The 18,428-nt window shown below is 59.1% G+C and overlaps 1 protein-coding gene and 1 non-coding gene across 8 annotated transcripts; both read right to left on the bottom strand.

Moving 5' to 3' along the window:
• On the bottom strand, positions 1 to 15,379 carry LOC147413106 (maestro heat-like repeat-containing protein family member 7). Of its 7 annotated transcripts, none has more exons than XM_086480662.1 (13): positions 13,527 to 15,011; positions 10,989 to 11,104; positions 10,365 to 10,500; positions 9,289 to 9,377; positions 5,810 to 5,892; positions 5,435 to 5,532; positions 4,668 to 4,844; positions 4,218 to 4,379; positions 2,994 to 3,095; positions 2,493 to 2,595; positions 2,167 to 2,226; positions 1,730 to 1,877; positions 1 to 30 (listed from the first exon to the last, which is right to left on the bottom strand). In XM_086480662.1, exons 5-12 carry the CDS (start codon positions 5,889 to 5,891, stop codon positions 1,741 to 1,743), a joined length of 921 nt encoding a protein of 306 aa, XP_086336788.1. In that variant the 5' UTR covers position 5,892; positions 9,289 to 9,377; positions 10,365 to 10,500; positions 10,989 to 11,104; positions 13,527 to 15,011; the 3' UTR covers positions 1 to 30; positions 1,730 to 1,740. The 7 variants fall into 7 exon arrangements, with proteins under 7 accessions (XP_086336788.1, XP_086336789.1, XP_086336786.1 ...); XM_086480663.1 differs by lacking the exon at positions 1 to 30 and adding an exon at positions 481 to 898; XM_086480660.1 differs by lacking the exon at positions 1 to 30 and adding an exon at positions 15,352 to 15,379 and having other exon boundaries at positions 1,663 to 1,877; positions 13,527 to 14,873.
• Positions 12,126 to 12,210, bottom strand: LOC147413107 (small nucleolar RNA SNORD45). The gene has a single exon (XR_015184115.1). It is a non-coding gene; the product is annotated as a small nucleolar RNA SNORD45 (small nucleolar RNA).
• Positions 15,380 to 18,428: the final 3,049 nt, after the last annotated feature.

The raw sequence follows: 18,428 nt of genomic DNA, 5'->3' as shown, positions 1-18,428 counted from the left end.
CTCAGTAGTCCTCATATCATCACAACAGGCCTGTGATACAGAGAAGTATGTTAATCCCATTTTACTGAGAAATAGTTTGGTTTTTTTGGTGAGCAGCATGAATTTTACTCTGAGCACGCTAACTGGGATCACACGCACACAACTGTGCTGGGTTGACCCTGGCTGGATAACAGGAGCCCACCAAAGCCGCTCGTGTCACTCCCCTCCCCAGCTGGGCAGGGGAGGGAAAATATAACAAAAGGCTCGTGGGTTGAGATGAGGACAGGGAAAGATAATTCACCAGTTACTGTCACGGGCAAAACCGACTCGACTTGGTGAAAATTAGTTTAATTATTACCAATCAAATCAGAGTAGAATAATGAGAAATACAACCAGATCTTAAAACCACCTTCCCCCCCCCACCCCTCCCTTCTTGCCAGGCTCAACTTTATTCCCGATTTCTCTCCCTCCTCCTCCCGAGCGGCACAGGGGGAGGGGGAATGGGGGTTGGGGTCAGTTCACCACACATTGGCTCTGCCCCTCCTTCCTCCTCAGGGGCAGGGCTCCTCACACGCTTCCCCTGCTCCAGCCTGGGGTCACTCCACGGCAGACAGTCCTCCACGAACTTCTCCAACATGAGTCCTTCCCATGGGCTGCAGTTCTGCACGACCTGCTCCAGCGTGGGTCTCCTCTATGGGGTGCAGTCCTTCAGGAACAGGCTGCTCCAGCATGGGGGGTCACAAGTCCTGCCAGCAAACCCGCTCCAGCGTGGGCTCCTCTCTCCACAGGTCCTGCCAGGAGCCTGTTCCACTGCGAGCTCCCCACAGGGTCACAGCCCCCTTTGGGCATCCACCTGCTCCGCTGTGGGGTCCTCCACAGGCTGCAGGGGGCTATCTGCTCCACCGTGGACCTCCACGGGCTGCAGGGGGACAGCCTGCCTCACCATGGTCCTCACCACGGGCTCCGGGGGAATCTCTGCTCCAGCACCTGCAGCACCTCCTCCCCCTCTTCCCCACTGCCCTGGGCGCCTGCAGGGCTGTTCCTCTCCCCTGTTCTCACTCCTCTCTCCAGCTGCAATTGCTGCTGACCAGTAACTTTGTCCTCATCTTAAACACGCTCTCCCCGAGGCGCTGCCACCATCGCTGACGGGCTCGGCCTTGGCCAGCGGCAGGTCCGTCTTGGAGCTGCTGGCACTGGCTGTACCAGACACAGGGGAAGCTTCCAGCAGCTTCTCACAGAAGCCACCCCTGTAGCCCCTTCACTACCAAAACCTTGCCCCACAGACCCATCACAGCTCTGCTCAGCTGTAACTAAAGATCCCTGTATTATCCACACGCTTTCCAGCACAAAGCCAAAACACAGCCCCACCAGCCTCTAGTGGAGAAAATTAACTCTGTCCCAGCCAACACCAGCACAGCTCCCCAGGGCAGGAGAGGATTTTGTCACCAGGACAAATGACAACGGCCCAGCTTGGTGCCTTTTCCTGCCCTGAGGCGTCTCCAGAGGGACAGGCTGGGCAAAGCTTCTCTCCTCCCCTCTGTGGTCCCACGGGGCAGCTGGGGCTTTGTCGCAAGGACACCCTGGGCCTGGGGGTGCTCTTCCGCAGGCAGCAGCGGAGGCCAGGAGTGACGCTGTCTGCTCAGCGCACTCGGGGTGCTCCCTCTGGGAAGGACCCCACGGGACTGGGCTTGTTGCTCCAACTTTATTAAAAACCAGATTGATTCAAACACGGCCAGAGGTATAATTTCACCTCTCCAAGGCTCAGCTGAAGCAGCAGAAGAGCAACGGCAGGCTCCATCCTGATGCTTTCTGCTTCTTTAGAGGTGTCAGGACAAAGACAGTCTCACTTGCCAGGGACCTGACTGAGAGGCTGGCGTCTCTCCCCAAGGGCTGCAGGGCTGCAAGAGAAGGAAGCAGAGCCGCCATGAACCCCCGCTGCCTGCAGAGACGCCCAGGAGTCCCCTCCAGACCGTGCCAGCCCCACCCTTCTCCTCCCCTGGCCAGGAGGAGCAGCTGAGACCAACAGACCAGCTGGCAGCTGCTGCTCAGGCATGGCCCGTGTGCCCCTGGCAACTTCCTCTGCCCCTGGAGCGCTGTCCTGGAGCAGGACCAGGCACAGCAGCACCCTGCCCAGGCTCTGCCTCCTGCCCCACCAGCCCCGGCACACCCAGCGCTGCCCCTACTCACCATTGCAGACGTCCAACAGCGTCTCCCTGCTCAGCCTCCTCCGGTGCCGTGCAGCAAGCCCTAGGCACAGAGCTCACGTCAGACCTCCCGCTCCCCAGCACGCTCCCAGCAGCACGGCCCCTGGCCCTGCCGCACACCCTCCTCCCAGGGAAGGACAGTACCCGAGGCAGCGGCCCTGAGCCAGGCTCCCAGCAAGCCCACCCGTGTGGTGGGCCCTCCTCGGGGCAGCTGGGGCTCTGGCAGCCACAGGGCTGCCCCTTGCTGCCAGCGCGGTGGCAGCGATTGGGGCCGGGCTGCCACAGGAGGGTCCCGGGGCTGTGGCTCACCGATGAACCTGACGGCCGCCTCTCGCAAGGTGGCCTGAGCAGCTTCCAGGTACGTCAGGCTCTGCTGCACGTATTCTTCCACCTTGCTCTTGTTGTGCGCTAACTGGAGAGAGCACAAGGGCACGGGGCTCAGCAGACTCCTCCCCGACTCGGCCGGACCAGTCCCTCCTCCCAGCACCCCCTTCCCCCCTGGCAATTCCCGTCCCCAGACAGAGCCCTGTGGGACTGAGGTTCAAGAGACAGACGCAGGCAGAGGGGGCTGGGGTGCCAAGACTCCTCTGTCCCACTGCCAGCTGGGTCTCCTTCAGCACCCTGGGGACAGGGAGGGGTGAGGGGCCTGGAGAAGAGCCCGTGGGGGCTCCATGCTTGAAGGCAGGGGAGAACACGGCTCTGGGCTGCGGGCTGGAGCAGGGCAGGTGAGGCACAGCTGCACAGCCCACCCCATGGGTGTGTGGGGCAGCCCTCGGCCAGCCCAGCCCTGGGGTTTGGGGTCATCCTCACCAAGGACTCTTCGATCAGCTGTGTCCGATATGGCTCAGACATGTAGCTGGGCAGCCTCCACCCCAGGAACTCCACACAGGTGAGGAGGGTGCATCCAGAGGCCTGCAGAGAAGCAGAGGATGGGAGATGGCACCACAGCCCAGGGAAGGAGACCTGGCATCCTCCTCCTCTTGGCCAGGCTCCCAGCCACTCCCAGTCCCTTAGGGGAAGGGGCATGGGGGCCCCAGTCTGAACTGGCTTCAGCGCCCAGGGCAGGGACACGGGGCAGCCACCAGCTCAGGGACCTCATACTGCGGCCAGCAGAACAGAGACCCTCAAGAGCTGCTGAGCTGCTGCCAGGGGTGGGGGCAGAGCGAAGGGCAAAGGAGGGGTGGGCCCAGGGCTGTAGGCAGCAAGGCCTGGAGTGCCAGAGGCACCGGGGCAGGACGGAGCCAGCAGCACGGCCCATGGGCGTCCCCCAGCAGGACGCTTGGCTCCCCAGCCAGGGCTGCCCCAGCTCCTTCAGCCCAGGCTCCGCATGGGCAGAGCTCTGATCCCGCGATGCAGGGCCAGTCTCCCCCAGGCTCCATCTCCCTTCCCACCACTCCCCCTGCCCCAGGCTGGGCAACAAGCTGGCTCTCCACCCCTTGGAAGTGCTGCAGCCCTCTGTGCAGTCCAAGTTCACTGGCCCCACGGAGGGGCACCTGGGTGAGCAGGGCCTCGCTCCTGGGGCCGTCCTGCTCCCCGGGAGCTGGGACATGCCCTGGCCCCAACACCTGGTGCTCTCTTGGGCATAGCCCTGGGGGATGGGGATTGGGGCTCAACGCCCTGGCCTCCAACTCCTGCAGGGACAGCGCGGAAGCCTGTAGGGACTCGTGTGTCTGGTGGCCACGGGCTGCTGCTGAGCCCCACTGGAGCCGGCAGGGCAGCTCTGGGAAGTGCCGGTGCCGGGTTCTCCAGTCCTGCTCTTGCGGGGTCAGCAGGGACCCTTCCTCTGGGCTGGGCTGGAGGAGGGGCTTAACGGGGAGAGTGCGGCTGAGAGGGGACCCCACCTCCCCATCCACCTCTGCAGCAGGGGGGTAGGAGGAAGGAAGTGGGGGGACCAGTGCAGAGAAGGAGGGGAGCGGTGGGACCCTGAGGTGACGCACATTTCCAGACTCTGACGTCCAGCAGCCCTTGGCCCTCGTGCCCAGGCCACCCCGGTGGTGTCAGCATGCCCTGCCCACACCACCGGCCGCCGCTCACCTTGGCCACGCTCTCCACCTGGTCACTCATATGGAGGAGCAGCGGGAGCAGGACCAGGACCCTCTGCACCATCTTCTTCATCTTCTTCTTGCTTCTCCCCACCACAGCCTTGATCACATCTTCGAAGAGCCTGATGGCGAGCTCCCGCACCTGGCTGGACCCCTGGTAGGGAGGAGAACAGAGGGACTTCAAGAGCCGCTCCCTGCCCACGCTGAGCAGGCGTGTTGGCACGGCTGATGTACAGGGGGAGGCTCTGGGGTCGGATCCCGAGCGCAGGAGCTGTGGGCCAGATCTGCAGCTGCAGCTGAGCGGCCCCAGAGCCCTGAAAGGCCCAGCAGGAGGAGTAAGGAGGGGAGCCCTGCCCGAGCACTGCCCACAGGGCTGGGCTGAGGGGCAGCGGCCTCTGCAGGGCGCCCATCTGTAGGGCTGAGGCTCCCCCGGCAGCCTTACATCATCAAAGAGGGGCAGGAGCTTCTCTGCCAGCTGCACACCAACGAGGCTGGCCTCCTCCCTCCTCAGGTGACCCATCACACTCCACAAGAAGAGCAGGGCATTCATCTTGACATCAGCGTTGCCATCCTGCAGGGTCTCCATGATGTCCGGCAGCAGGACCAGCACTTCTTTTGCCTGTACGAAACACAGCGTTTCCTTACGGCGAGGCGCTGAAAGGCCACCTGGAAATGTGCTGGGCGCTGAGCACCGGCCTCCCGTCCGGCTCCCCAGCAGGTGGCACAGGAGTCACTGCAGCAGCCTCCTGGCAGGCAGTGGCCGCTGGCGGGGCTGTGGGGAGAGCACGAGGAAGGGAAGGGAGCGCAGGAGAGCAGCGTCCCCTGCTCAGCCGCTCCCTGTTCTGACCGCCCCCAAGGGGCAGATGGGTTGGGAACCCCCTGGGCCTGGAGGGCTCCCCAGGCACCCGCCAGCCCCCTCCAGAGCGGGGAGGGTGATCGGAGCCATCACTCCGCATTGTGACGCCCAGGCAAGGCCAAGCCACCGCACTACTCCCTGCCCCAGGCCCCAGCTGCCAACACGGCTCCACTTGACTACAGCCCGCTCACCAGCCCAGGTATCTCGGAAAGCTGCTGGGACACTGGAGGGCTGCCCTTGGATAGGCCCTGATCGGGGACAGCAGGAACCCTCGCCCCAGGGTCAGCGATTCTGGGTCCCTTTGCCCTGCCCATACCACAGACAAGACTCCCAGTGAGGGGTGGGCTCATTACCATGAGCGTGTCGAGGATGTCGAGCAAAGAAAGCTCCCAGGTGCTCTCAGAATCCCATTCACGCTGGAACTCCACGTTCTCCTCTGACAGCGTCTTGCCTACACAGAGGGGAAACCCAGAAGAGTCAGTCGGACACAGCCCCTTTGCCAACGAGCTTCCCAAAGGGCAAAAAGACCTTTGAACTCCGCACAGCTGAAGAGAGAGGCTGTGCTGGGGCTGGCTCCCAGCCCCAAGCAGCCCTGACATTCAAGCACCACCGTGCTCCCCGCCCATGGGATCCCTGCTGCCAGCCTGACCAGGAAAGGGAATCCTGGCGTCGAGCTGGTCACACTGGCTGGCCCCAAACCTGCCCAGCCCTGGAGGCCCCTCACTCACCAGTCTGCAGCACCTGGACCCTGGGTATCTCGTAGGGCTCTGGCAGAGAGCTGCTGGGGTAGCTGGGGGGTCTCTCCACCATCCTGTCAAACGGAGGAAAGTGTTTGTGCGGGGGCGCGCAGCTTAGGGAAACGCCTTGGCACCACGGGGCTGCCAGGGGTGGCAGGGACAGAGGTGGGCTGTGCTGGGGTCTCCTCGCCAGCTCCACACTCCTGACTGTCCCCTTGCTGTCCCGTCAGACACTGCAGGCCACAGTCACACTGGTTACTAAGACACTGGGCGGGGGTCAGGGCCCCACTGTGACACGCCACCCGGGCTGGGAGGGGCAGGGCACCCACTGCGGGGGTGGGGGCAGGAGCCAGCTCGCCGTTGGCCCATGGGTCCTCGCAGGGTGCCCCCAAGCCCCCGTCCGCCCTTATGTCCCCTCAGGACCTTCCTGTACCCACCTGCTTGTCCCAGAGCCTTGCGCTCACGCGCCCTGGCACGGCCCCAGCACCTCTCTGGGACACCCCCGCTTCCCCCTCCGTGTGGTGCTCTCTGCACATCTCTACACTTTGTGGCATCTCGCGGTTACGTCTCTTCCCCCACTCTGAAAGTCTCGCTCAGCACCAGGAATCAAAAGGTGTTCACGCCTGCTCCTCTACTCCAGTCCCTGCTCGGGGATACAGCTGTCGATGGGACTCTTACTGGGCCTATCGCTCACCAGGCCCTGTCAGAAGACGAAACCCAAAAGAAGTCCTCTCTTTCTTTTTACACTGCCTTAATGTCTTGAATCAATGCCCTCACCTACAGCCTAAGAGACAGAGAACTGGATGACTCATCCAGAAAAGCCTTCTCTAAGCACACGGGTCTCACTGGGACCCAAACCACACCCAACTGCTCTGGACAGCTTCGAAGCTGCTCCTTTCTTGTGCCTTCAGAGATTTCTCGAGGTTTCTAAGGTGGGCAGTGGAGAGGACAGACATTGTTGGATGGCAGCTACGGTCTCATGGCTGACAGAAGCTCTCCTTCGCTTCTGCCTTCATCACCCCTGGCCAACCGCTTTATAAAGTGAGAAGCTGTGGGAGATGGCAGGCCATGAAAGGAGAAAACTGGCCTGGGGTCAAACTGGTGGGACCATAACACCTGCTAGACAGAAGACCAGTAAGGAGAGGGTCAGGAGAAAAGGGGGGAAGAGGGACCTGAAGGTGCAGCTGAAAATGAGCCGAGGACGCCTGGGGGTCCCAGTCCAGCAGCCCTGTACCTGCTCGTGCAGCCTGCAGCAGGGCAAGAAACCTGTTGTCCTGACCGGACCGCCTGTGTTTGACTGGCTGCTGTAGTCAGGCGGGCCTGGAGCGCCCCCCACAGCCAGCCAACGGGCACCCCAGAGAGGGCAGAGGAGGGATCAAACCTCGCCAACCAAGGGCTTTGTTCTGCGGGACCTCCGATTCTTCGACGACCCACACATTCATTTTGAGGCCGAACAGGGCGGCCCCACTGACTGGTGCTTTTGCTTATCTTGTGGCCACTAAAAATGTCCAAGGGACTGCTAAATCTGTTCATTAGATGAAACAGGTCACGTGACTAGTGCCATGTTTCACACCCCCACTTCCAAAACCGCTTCAGACCACACTGACATTGCAAAGGCAAGGTCTGGGCCCGTCCTGTTGGTGCAGACTGGCTCAGGCTGCCCCTGTGCCCAGAGCAGATGGGAATGGGCTGCGTTATTAAACAGCTAACTGGACAAAAAGTCGGTGCCTGCTGTGTGGACGGGCCCATGAGCACCCCATGAAATCCACTGTGAGGCCTTAAAAGGCACAGGGAAACAGCAGAAGGGTGTCCCTCCCCGGAGGAAGCCAGCTCGAGCTGAGAGAAACCGGCTCTGGGGCAGAACCGGGGGTCCCAACTCTTCTTCGCATCAGGGGCTAAGGCTGGATTCCTTCTCTGAGAGGGAGATTAGAAAGCAAAGGGGGTCCAGTCTGAACCGCATCAGTCAGCAGCAGGAGCTCCGCAGATCAACAGCTTGGTGTCCGAGGGGAGAGCAGTGACAAGCCGTGTTCCTCAGGGATTGGTGCTGGGACCGGTGCTAGGGAACAGCTTTGTCGGCAACACGTACGGTGGCATCGAGTGCACCCCCAGCAGATTTGCCGACGACTCCAAGCTGTGTGGTGAGGTCAACATGCTGGAGGCAAGCGAGGCCATCCAGAGGGACCCTGACAGGCTGGAGGGGTGGGCCCAGGCCAACCTCATGGAGTTCAGCAAGGCCAAGTGCAAGGTCCTGCACCTGGGTCGGGGCAACTCGAAGCACAGACACAGGCTGGGCAAGGAGCGGATGGAGAGCAGCCCTGGGGAGAAGGACTTGGGCGGGCTGGTGGGTGGTAAGATGAACAAGAGCCAACCCAACAAGCCAACCGTATCCTGGCCTGCATCCAGAGCACTGTGGCCAGCAGGTGGAGGGAGGGGATTCTGCCCCTCTGCTCTGCCCTTGTGAGACCCCAGCTGGAATACCGCCTCCAGCTCTGGAGCCCCCAACATAACACAGACATGCAGCCGCCGGAGCGACTCCAGAGGAGGGCTCTCAAGATGGTCAGAGGGTTGGAACACTTTTCCTATGAGGACAGGCTCAGAGAGTTGGGCTTCTTCAGCCTGGAAAAGAGAAGGCTCTGGGGAGACCTTACAGCAGCCTCCCAGAACCTGAAGGGGGCCTACAAGAAGGCTGGGGAGGGGCTATTTACAAGGGCCTGCAGTGACAGGACAAGGGGCGATAGTTGAAAGCTGGGAGAGGGCAGGATTAGACTAGATACAAGGAAGAAGTTCTTCACTCTGAGGGTGGTGAGACACTGGACCAGGGTGCCTGAGGAAGCTGTGGATGCTCCATCCCTGGCGGTGTTAAAGCCCAGGTTGGATGAAGCCTTGGGCAACCTGGTCTAGTGGGAGGTGTCCCTGCCATGGCAGGGGGGTTGGAACTGGATGATCTTTAAGGGCCTTTCCAACCCAAACCATTCTATGATGATTCTATGAATTACAGGCCCCGAGAGCAGCTTCCACCCACTGTCCCCCCACTACACAACAGCCCTGGCTTCTCCCATGCCCATCTCCACGCTCGGGAGGAGCCGTTCACCCACCCTGCCAGCCGGCCTTGCTGCCTGAAAAACCCGTGCCGTGCTGCTCCAGGCCACCACAACTGTCACACCGCGGCTGTCCCCACACCGCTCTTCCTCATTCTCAGCGACACGGCCCATTTCCCTGCGTTCCCACCTGCCCACAGCCAGCTGTTGCCTTCTCTCATCAGCATTGTGGAAAATCACACATTTTTTTCCTCAACTCCTGTTCTGAGCTCACTGCAGGACAGGCCCAGAGTCCATGACTACGGCTGGTAAAGTCCATAGCAATACAGAATTGTTAAGATGAAAAATACCCAATGGCTCAGCTCGTTTCAATCGTTTAAGGCAAGGCTTTTAGCTAGAACACACTTGAGAACATTTAAAACCAGCACCAACCTGCACGCCCTCCTTGATTGGCCCCTCTGGCTTTATCAGTTCTGCGCATTTTGTTCTGTCCTTGGCAGCACATATCAACATCTTCTTGTCTAAAAGAAACAAGAAAAAGCAGTCATAAATCTGCAGAAAACCAGACAACCACACACACGGTGCCCACAAGGTAACATTGCTCTACTGTTTTCCTACGCCCAAAGCAAGCAAGGACCAACTGAACACAACCATCTGTTGTGAAAACACCCTGTTGTCGCCAGAGGCACGTGCTGCTTCAGCGTCGATCTTTCAGGCTGTGACCGATGAGAAAACGGAAGCGTGGTTTATTCTCAGAGGAAAACCTGAACTGGAAATTAGTTCAGGGCCTCATTTGCCTCTTTAGGCACCCACACGCTGAATAGCCCAGGAAACGGCGCAGAAGTGAGCAGCAAAGCAAACCCAGGGCACCCCAAGAGACCCCCTGACTACACGAGTCCCTCTCTCCCTTTCACCCCGAGGTCCCAAAGCACCAGGGCAGGAGCAGGCAGGGCAGGCGTGTGCTCGGGTCACACCAGGGAGGAGAGGGCAGGAACAGCCCCGGGCACGCAGGATTAGTAAAGGGAATTCCCGCTCTCAGCTGGGGTCAGTCCATGCCCAAGGCCAGCACTGATCCAGACACGAAACTGAGGGGGTCAGTGAACCCCAGGGGCCACACCCGCTGCACCTTCTTCCCTCGCCTCGTCCACGAGTTGTTTTCCAGGCTCCTCCACCTCACCCTGGCTCAGGCCCCTGCAGGCTGGCTCAGGGCTGGTGGGGGGGGTGGCGACCCTGGGGGCAGCAGCAGGAGCCGCTCTGACCCTGGGTGTGGGGCTGTCCCTGGGGCTGAGCACTCGGGCCCAGGGCTGGTGAACTGGCCCGTGGGCCCTGCAGTCTCCAGGGCCCTTCCTCAGGCCTTGCTATGCTGGGAATTCCCTGCTCCAGCAGCACCCCTGCTCCTGTCCCTGCCAGCTCCTACGTTCTACTGGAGTATCACTGAGGTCTCATAACACTTTTAATTTGATCTGACCAGCACCCTTGAAAGACATGATCTCAGTTTGCTACTTTACCTGGACAACCTTCTTTATTTCCACTTGAAATGAGACAGAACAGACCAGCTAAGCCATAATGGGCTCTCAACCACAGGGAAAATCCATACCACAAGCCTCTTCATCACGTTACCCCAAAATCTCCTTCCTCCTTCATCTAGAGAAATGACAACGAGAGGATTTATTCAGTGGGTGCGCACAACAGGCATGGGGGTGTAGGCGTTCTTAACAGTCATTTCTGATTTGTTTAGATCAGGCAAAAGCACCAAGAGTTGGAGACTAATCAACCAACAGTGGTCTTGAGAAGCTTGCAAGTTTATTTTTTTACAATAGTATTTTTACAGAGATCTTCTACGTTGTCTTGTGAGAAACGATCCGTGTGGTACGTGTTTTGGGAACCAGAATTACGCAAGGAGCGGCACGTGACCTCAGCGTGGGATGTCGCAGTGCACGTGCGATGTGAAGTATCCCGTGCTCCCCAGTGAGCCTCGCAAAGCAACTCCACCCTGTTCTTTCCCTCTAATCAAACTGCAGCTCTGCAAAACGCTTACAGCTGGGTGGTGAGGTACACTTTGATGTGAAAAAAACACTTTTTCAGTTTAAGGCTTCCGTTCATTACCCTTTATCTAGTTCAGCATTATTTACCATGTCTCCTGGTCTGTCAGCAAGTCCTCCAGCCTCCCCAGCCAGGCAAGGCACAGCACAGCAGCAGAGCTTCTCTCCATCAGTCCAGCGCCCCCTGCCAAGCACCTGCAGGGGCGCTAGCACCCACCACCAGCATCACACACCAGGACACCAGCAAACAAGAGAAGCAAAACGTTATTTCTTTTCTTTCAAATGTGGCATTGCAAATGGTGTGGGTGATCCTGCAAACTACTACTGGTGCAGAGAAACCACACTGCAGAGTTTCTTCAGGGGAAAAGAGAAGAAAGCTCCTGGATGCAGTCTCTTTTTAGTCTCTTCCCTTCCACAAATAAAAACGCAAGGATGTGATTTTCAAACAGCCATCACCTTCTACGGGAGGGGCTAAAAATCCACAGCACCTTTTCCATGAGTAAAGACAAAAAGCTTCAGACCAATCACTTCTGATTTCTGGGCGGCGGGGGGGGGGGGGGGAAGAATCTGTTGGTTGATTATCCATTTGTCAGTGGAGTTTATGCCAGGTTATAGCATTTCCCACTGCGATGTGAAACACTATTCTACCTGGGACTAACATCCAGGCAAAAGGGATAATTTGCACGACAAAAAACATTTCAGAGCCTGATTTAACAGGGTACAGGTCCAAGTGATCAGCAAGATGCACAGCACATATCCTTTCCTAAGGTAAGGCCTCAACCTGAGAGCAGTTAAAGACTGCGTGAGAGTGTTAGTGACAAAATGAAGCACCAAAACAACGGCTGAAATACTCTGAGCAGTTCACAAAGTATTCCATAAGAGAAACGACATTATTTTCCCCGGATTCTTCAACTTAAAAAAATAACCTCCATTGAGCTTTGATCAAACCAAAGGCAACAACTAATACCTTCCCTGGTCACCCACCGAGTCCTCCAGACATTGGCTCACACCGCCCAGCTTCGGGCATCGGAGCTGCCGCCAGTTCCCGTGACGGCCTCTGCCAGCGACAGCCGCTGCCAAGCCAAGAACCAGACCTCCCCGACGCCCGCCTGGAAGCAAACTCCCACGGTGGCCGCTTCTCCTCACGCCGGGCCGGGCTGGGACAGGACCTTGGCTCCACGCTTTGGAAGAGCTCCAAGGGCGCAGCCCAAGGAAACCGGAGTCTCGTGGGTCTCAGAGTAATTCTAGAGCTAAAGCGGTGACAGTCATCAACTCCAGGTCAGGTCATACATGCCAGCGCTCATCACGGACCCACGGAGGCGACCTCCTTCCAGCCCGCCCAAGGCTTTCGAACCCAACACGCCTTCTTCCTAAAGCAGGACCCTGCCTTATTCTAACACCAGTGGGGTTTTCCTTCAGGCGGGACACAAACACGTGACACAAGCCACCAGCTGCTGTCGGGAAGCACCAGAGCCTTTTGGTTATCGTTTTCCACCGTGTTTGCACCAGAAGGATAACAAAAGTCACAACAGACGGTGAGAAACTTCACCTACAGGGGAGATGGCTGTGGTGAACCAGTAAGACACAGACCAAGGCCTTTTCCTCAGGGGAAAAGCGCACACCAAGAAAGTTAACTGCTCAGCAGACCGGTACCGTTCTCAAGTCAGACAGGAAAAAAAAGGTGGGTTTGAGGAACACCACAGAAGAACCGACCACCACAATGTTCTTTTGGACAGCCCCAAGCGTAAACACACCACGTGCATATAAAAACTCTATGTCCTATCGTTCACATCACCAAGCATCCTTATTTAAACAGATTTTAATGAGTAATTATCTGCACAATCCCAGTAAAACCTGTAGCTAAGAAATAATTTGACAAGACTGCCACAAAAGCTATCGAGAACGCAGACAAAACCGTCACCCAAGGAACATTAAAAGTACAACATTCCCAACCTGACCATGGTTTTTAAGGGCGTGAACCCTCCAGTTCTCCAGTCACGGTATCACCTTGTCAACGAGGTGCCAAAACCGTTTTTGCCACAGCACCCGCCTCCCGAGTCTCCAGTCACCAAAGCTCACTCAATGAAGGGGCTTGTGTCGACCCCTCCCCCGTGACAGTCCCCTGGATGTGCCGAGGGGCGGCAGAAGACGAGGACCGTGGCCTGGGCTGGCACTTGCTGCCCCACCTCGTGCCGACGGGATTCGATGAACGCCACAATTTCAGCCGCCTTCGTCCGGAGCAGCCGGCCCACGGGACGCCACGCTGCCCACCGCCAGGGAACACCGCTCGTCCCCAAACACCCCGACAGACCGCGCCCCCAGCGGGGCGTTATTGCAGCCCTTCCGCAGGAGAGCCCAGCGCCAAAACACAGCAACGACAAGGCCTTCGTTAACACGGACTAAGGCTGCAGCCCAGGGAATGTTTTCCCTCCCAGGAACGACTCCGGAGGGACGAACCGCCCGTCGAGATGCCCTGCGTCACGCCCGCGTGCGGACACTCCCGCGAAGACCACGCACGTGGGAAGGGACCCATTCGCTTCAGACCCTCAGTTCTTACCTCAGCATCCAAACCAACCCTCAGACCACCACGACTCAGAAATAACCCGTCTGACATTTAATAAAACTCACCGTCAAGTGCCAAAGCTGTCACAATCGGGAGCTGCACTGGGAAAGCAGCTCACACACGCACATCTACCTGCAGAGAAAGAGAGACATAGATATGTGTACATACATATATACATATATGTATACACACATCTCCTATACACCTCCTTCTGCTTCCCTGCGCTGCCTCAATGCAGCACCTCCAGCCCTGGGCGTTCAGCACAGCCACAACCACCACAACCCAGGGTGCCTCCAGCTCCCGGCGGGGCATGCGGACACAGGCAATTCTTGGCATTTCCCACCTCCTGGGACTGGAATCCAATCCTTGGGGCGACACCTGCCAGGCAGCCCACACCTCTCACACCCATGGCGTTGCTCAGCCCCAGCAAGCTCAGGGCAGGGCCGCGCCCAGACGCCGCCAGCCTCCTGCCGCGGGAGCCGCACGCAAACGCAGCCGCAGCCTCCTCGCACGCAGAGGAGCGACGAGGAGCTCGCATCCCGGGTCTCAGAGCAGCTCCAGAGCTGAACTGACCATCCTCAGCGTTCTGCTCAGGTAATACATGCCAAAACCCATCACAGACCGCGGGAAACGAGCCAAGCGGCTCCTGTGGGCACGTCACGGGCGATGGCGGGGCAAGAGCAGGGCTGGGGAGCGCCCCCAGCCCAAATCTCCCGGGGAAGGCGAGGGCTGGCGCTCCTCAGAGCAGCGCGGCCGCGCTGGAACAGGACAGGACTCGCGTGGCCACCTCTCCCCGTCCCACAGGAGCCGCACGGGCCGCGTGACTCCCCACGAGTCACACGCTCGGGGCACCAGGTTTCCCGTCAGGCTCTCGCGCAGCGTCCCCCGCTGCGGTGCCGAGGGAGAACCTGACGAGCACAGGGAGTTCTCTGTGTTCTCACACCGCACAGCGCGATGCCTTTCACAGCCCACCCCAGTAAAGACCGCAATTGGCTGCCAGGAGGTTGCCAGCACAGAACGTTACTCGGGGGCTACTGTCACTGGCACATCCAGCTGCTGGCAGTGAAAAGTGCCCAAAGGCTGCCTTCTTCGCAAGCAGAACCATTTCTTTTTCAGGCAAGAAAAGACCCGAAGCTCAGAACCTTGCAGAAAGGAACAAGACACAACTCCGCCCTTCACAAAACCTCCTCTTTCATCACAGCAAACAAACACACCTTCACCTACAGACGCAAAGGCGCCACCCAAGGAACCCCAAGGTCATAGACTTACCCATGTCAACACAGCCACTACCTCTTAAAGATCTAAAAACTACCCCGTGAGCCTCCAGCGAGCAATCCAGCTTCTTCCTGCCAGCTCTCTACACCCTCAACGCCTTCGTTTGCATCAGCAACACAGAGACATCACAGAGGAAACTGGAGAAAAAAAGCCACGGGAAAGATCACAGAGGGGCACAAGTTTTAACATTCATATCTCTCTAAACCCGGGATTTTTCCCCCGGCTAACTCGGGCAATTCGGCAGCGGGACGTGCCCGCTCGGACACCGACCTGGCTCCGCCCGCCCGCCCTCCCCGCGGGGCACGTCCCCCCCTGGCTTCCCGGCTCGGCCGAACCCTCCCCAGGCACCGCGGAAACCCCCCGCGACGCGGCCGAGCCGAACCGCCAGCGGCTGCCGACCGCCCCGACCGGCGGAGGCCGAGGGCCCGCCGGGGCCTCCCCGCAGCCCCGCGGACCCGGGACCCACGCCGCCAGGCCTGGCCGGCCGGGCTCAGCCTCCCCGCCGGGTCCGCGGCAGCTCCGCAAAGGAGCGATCGCTGCCGGAGCCCCCCGGAGCCCCCCGAGCCCCCGGGCCGGGCCCTCTCCGCCCCACGCGGCAGCAGCAGCAGCACCCACCGCCGCCGCCGCCCGCGCCGGAAAGGGCGCCACGCCGCGGGGCGGGGCAAGACGTCGCTGGCGGAACGAGCCCGCTATAGGTGGCCCTGCCGTTCGCCTGATCCGAGCATCGCGGGCTGAGGCGGCGCCGCGGGCGGGACGGGCCGGCAGTGCTGAAGGTGCCCCGCGACAGGCAGGCAGGCAGGCAGGCAGGCAGGCAGGCAGGCAGGCAGGCAGGCAGGCAGGCAGGCAGGCAGGGAGGAAGGACCCCGGGCGGAAGCGGGGCCTTTCACCAGCGGTCGCTCGCCGCGGCTGAGTGGAGCGGGTGGGGTTTGTGCAGGCGGCGGCGGCGGCTGCTGTGTTCCGTCAGGAGTTGCCCCCTTTTCCATCAGAAATTGACCCTTTCCTTCAGGAATTGCCCCCTTTCCGCCTGTGGTGGGTTGACCCTGACCAAAATGCCAGGTGCCCACCAAAGCCGCTCTATCACTCCCCTCCTGAAGTGGACAGGGAAGAGAAAAAAAAAAAAAAATACCAAGAGGCTTGTGGGGTTGAGATAAGGACAGGGGGATCCCTCAGCATTGACCGTCACGGGCAAAACAGACTCGATTAAAGGAAAATGTGATTTATTACCAATTAACTCAGAGAGGAGTAATGAGAAATAACACCAAATCTTAAAACACCTTCCCCCCACCCCTCCCTCCTTTCCCGGGCTGAACTTTGATCCTGATTTCTCTCCCTCCTTCCCCCCCGTCGGCACGGAGGAACAGGGAATGGGGGTTGGGGTCAGTTGTTGTTTTCTGCTGCTCCTTCCTCCTCCGGGGGAGGACTCCTCACACGTTTCCCCTGCCCCAATGTGGGGTCCCCCTCACGGGAGAAAGTCCTCCATGACTTCTCCAGCGTGAGTCTTCCCACGGGTTCAGTCCTTCATGAACTGCTCCAACGTGGGTCTCCTCCATGGGGTGCAGTCCTTCAGGAACCGACTGCTCCAGCATGAGCCCCCCTCACGGGGTCACCGGCAGCAAACCTGCTCCAGCGTGGGCTTCCCTCTCTGCACGGGCCACAGGTCCTGCCAGGAGCCTGCTCCGGTGCAGGCTTCCCACGGGGTCACAGCTTCCTTCAGGCACCCACCTACTCCAGCGTGGGGTCCTCCCCGGGGTGTAGGCAGTCATCTGCTCCACCGCCCACGGGCTGCAGGGGCACAGCCTGCCTCACCGTGGTCTTCGCCACAGGCCTCAGGGGAATCGCTGCTCAGGCGCCTGCAGCATCTCCTGCCCCTCCTTCTGCACCGACCTGGGTGTCTGCAGGATGTTTCTCTCCCATATTCTCACTCCTCTCACTCGCTGCAATTCCTGCTGCCCGACAACTTTTTCACTCTCTTAAATACGTTATCACAGAGGCGAAAAACGCTGTCACTGATGGGCTCGGCCTTGGCCAGCGGTGGGTCCGTCTTAAAGCCGGCAGGAATTGGTTATATCTGACATAGGGGAGACTTTGGGCAGCTTTGTACAGAAGCCACCCCTGTAACGCCCCCTGCTACCAAAACCTTGCCACGCAGACCCGTTACAGATAAGAATAAGGAAAATAATGAAATATATACAATATGTACAAATATCTACAAAACCAATACCGAACCCAGCTCCCCCCACCCTGATGACGATACGTCACCACCACGCTGCAGGGCTGGCACTGGGGCAGTCCCAGGCTGGACTCGGCAGCAGGCAGGGACGGGATGCAGGAGCTGGACTCAGGCACTGGATTCAGGGATGCATAGATCGGGATCGACGACGGAAGAACAGACAGAGTCCTCCTCAGATGTTGGCCATCGAAGAAGAGAGCAAGACCCACGTGATCTCTCAGCTTCATACTACATATGACGTATATGGGATGGAATATTCTGTTGGTCAGGTTTGGGTCACCTGTCCAGTTCCCTCCTCCCTGCAGGTGCGGCCTTTTTCGTACTTGTGACCCTTTTCACTCCCGGCACCCCAACACGCAGTACAAGATTTAGCAGTGACTTTGGTCGCTACAAGAACAAGTATAAGCAAGGGCCTCTCTGCATCCCATTCCTTGGTACGAACTATAAACATCAGGCCTTGACACTGCTGGGAGCAGTCACTGTCTGGAAAAACATGCGGCTGTTTCAGAAAGGGCCGTTAGAGGAGACTGAACCGAGAAGTTAAAGCACTGAAACAGAATTAGTTCTAGTTTAGCCCAAACCAGGACAGGGCTTTAAAGCCAACGCCGGCCCAATGCAATGGCAGTCGCTAGCCTAGGGCTTCTTGCTTGCCTGTCTGTCTCTCCCATGGCGGCACCATGCGCTGTGGGGGTGTGTTGGGGTGGAAGTGGTAAGCGGGTTTATTTTCGTTCATCTCCTGGCTCCCCCCTCTGCATTTGTGGCGCCCGGTATTATTAATGCTTCCCTGCGCCAGCTGGCAGCCGGGGGTGAATCGGATCAGCAGCACCACGGCTCCCTGGCTGGCCAGCTCGGGGCATTGCCTCTGGCCAAAGCGCTGGTGATGGATGTCTCCTGCCTCTGCCCAGGGTGAGCCCCGGCACCAAAATGTGGCACCTGGCATCAGCCTCTTGTTCTTGCTGCTGGAAATGTTTTGGTAGCCTGTGGGGCAGGGTTGTCCCCTCTGCTCCACGCTGCCTGCCTGGGGCTGGCTGCTCCCTGCACGCTGGAGGTCGCAGGTGGCTTCATGAGCTCCTTCCTCTACGTCCACTGGCAGCATTCCCGAGCTGGGGTCGGCTCGGCGGCCATGAGGGTCCAGCTTATCCTCCTGCTGCCAAAAAAGCACTTTGGCAGTTGATGGGTTCCTCTGCCCCCTGGTCATACCCCACAGCTGACCTCACAGATCTTGGTGATTCCTGTTCTCTCCACAGCAAAGACACAGATGGTTGGTCCTCCTCTCCGCTCCCTCCCAAACTCCATGGTGATCTAAAAGGAAGGATTTTGGTGACTGCCTTTTCCCCCACAAGCATCGCTGAGGCTGCAGAAGCTGCCACACTGCTTGTCAGTGTCGTCTGCCTGGGTGACCGGGGCTCCAGGAGGATAATTTGGATCCTCCCCCTTGCTGCAGCCCAAAGTGTCCTGAAAA

Source organism: Leptosomus discolor, unplaced genomic scaffold (genome assembly GCF_034619465.1).
Source record: "Leptosomus discolor isolate bLepDis1 unplaced genomic scaffold, bLepDis1.hap2 HAP2_SCAFFOLD_40, whole genome shotgun sequence".
NCBI classification, from domain to species: Eukaryota; Metazoa; Chordata; class Aves; order Leptosomiformes; family Leptosomidae; genus Leptosomus; species Leptosomus discolor.
The sequence above is the reverse complement of the archived record's forward strand: the minus strand, read 5'-3'. Positions and strand labels throughout refer to the sequence as shown.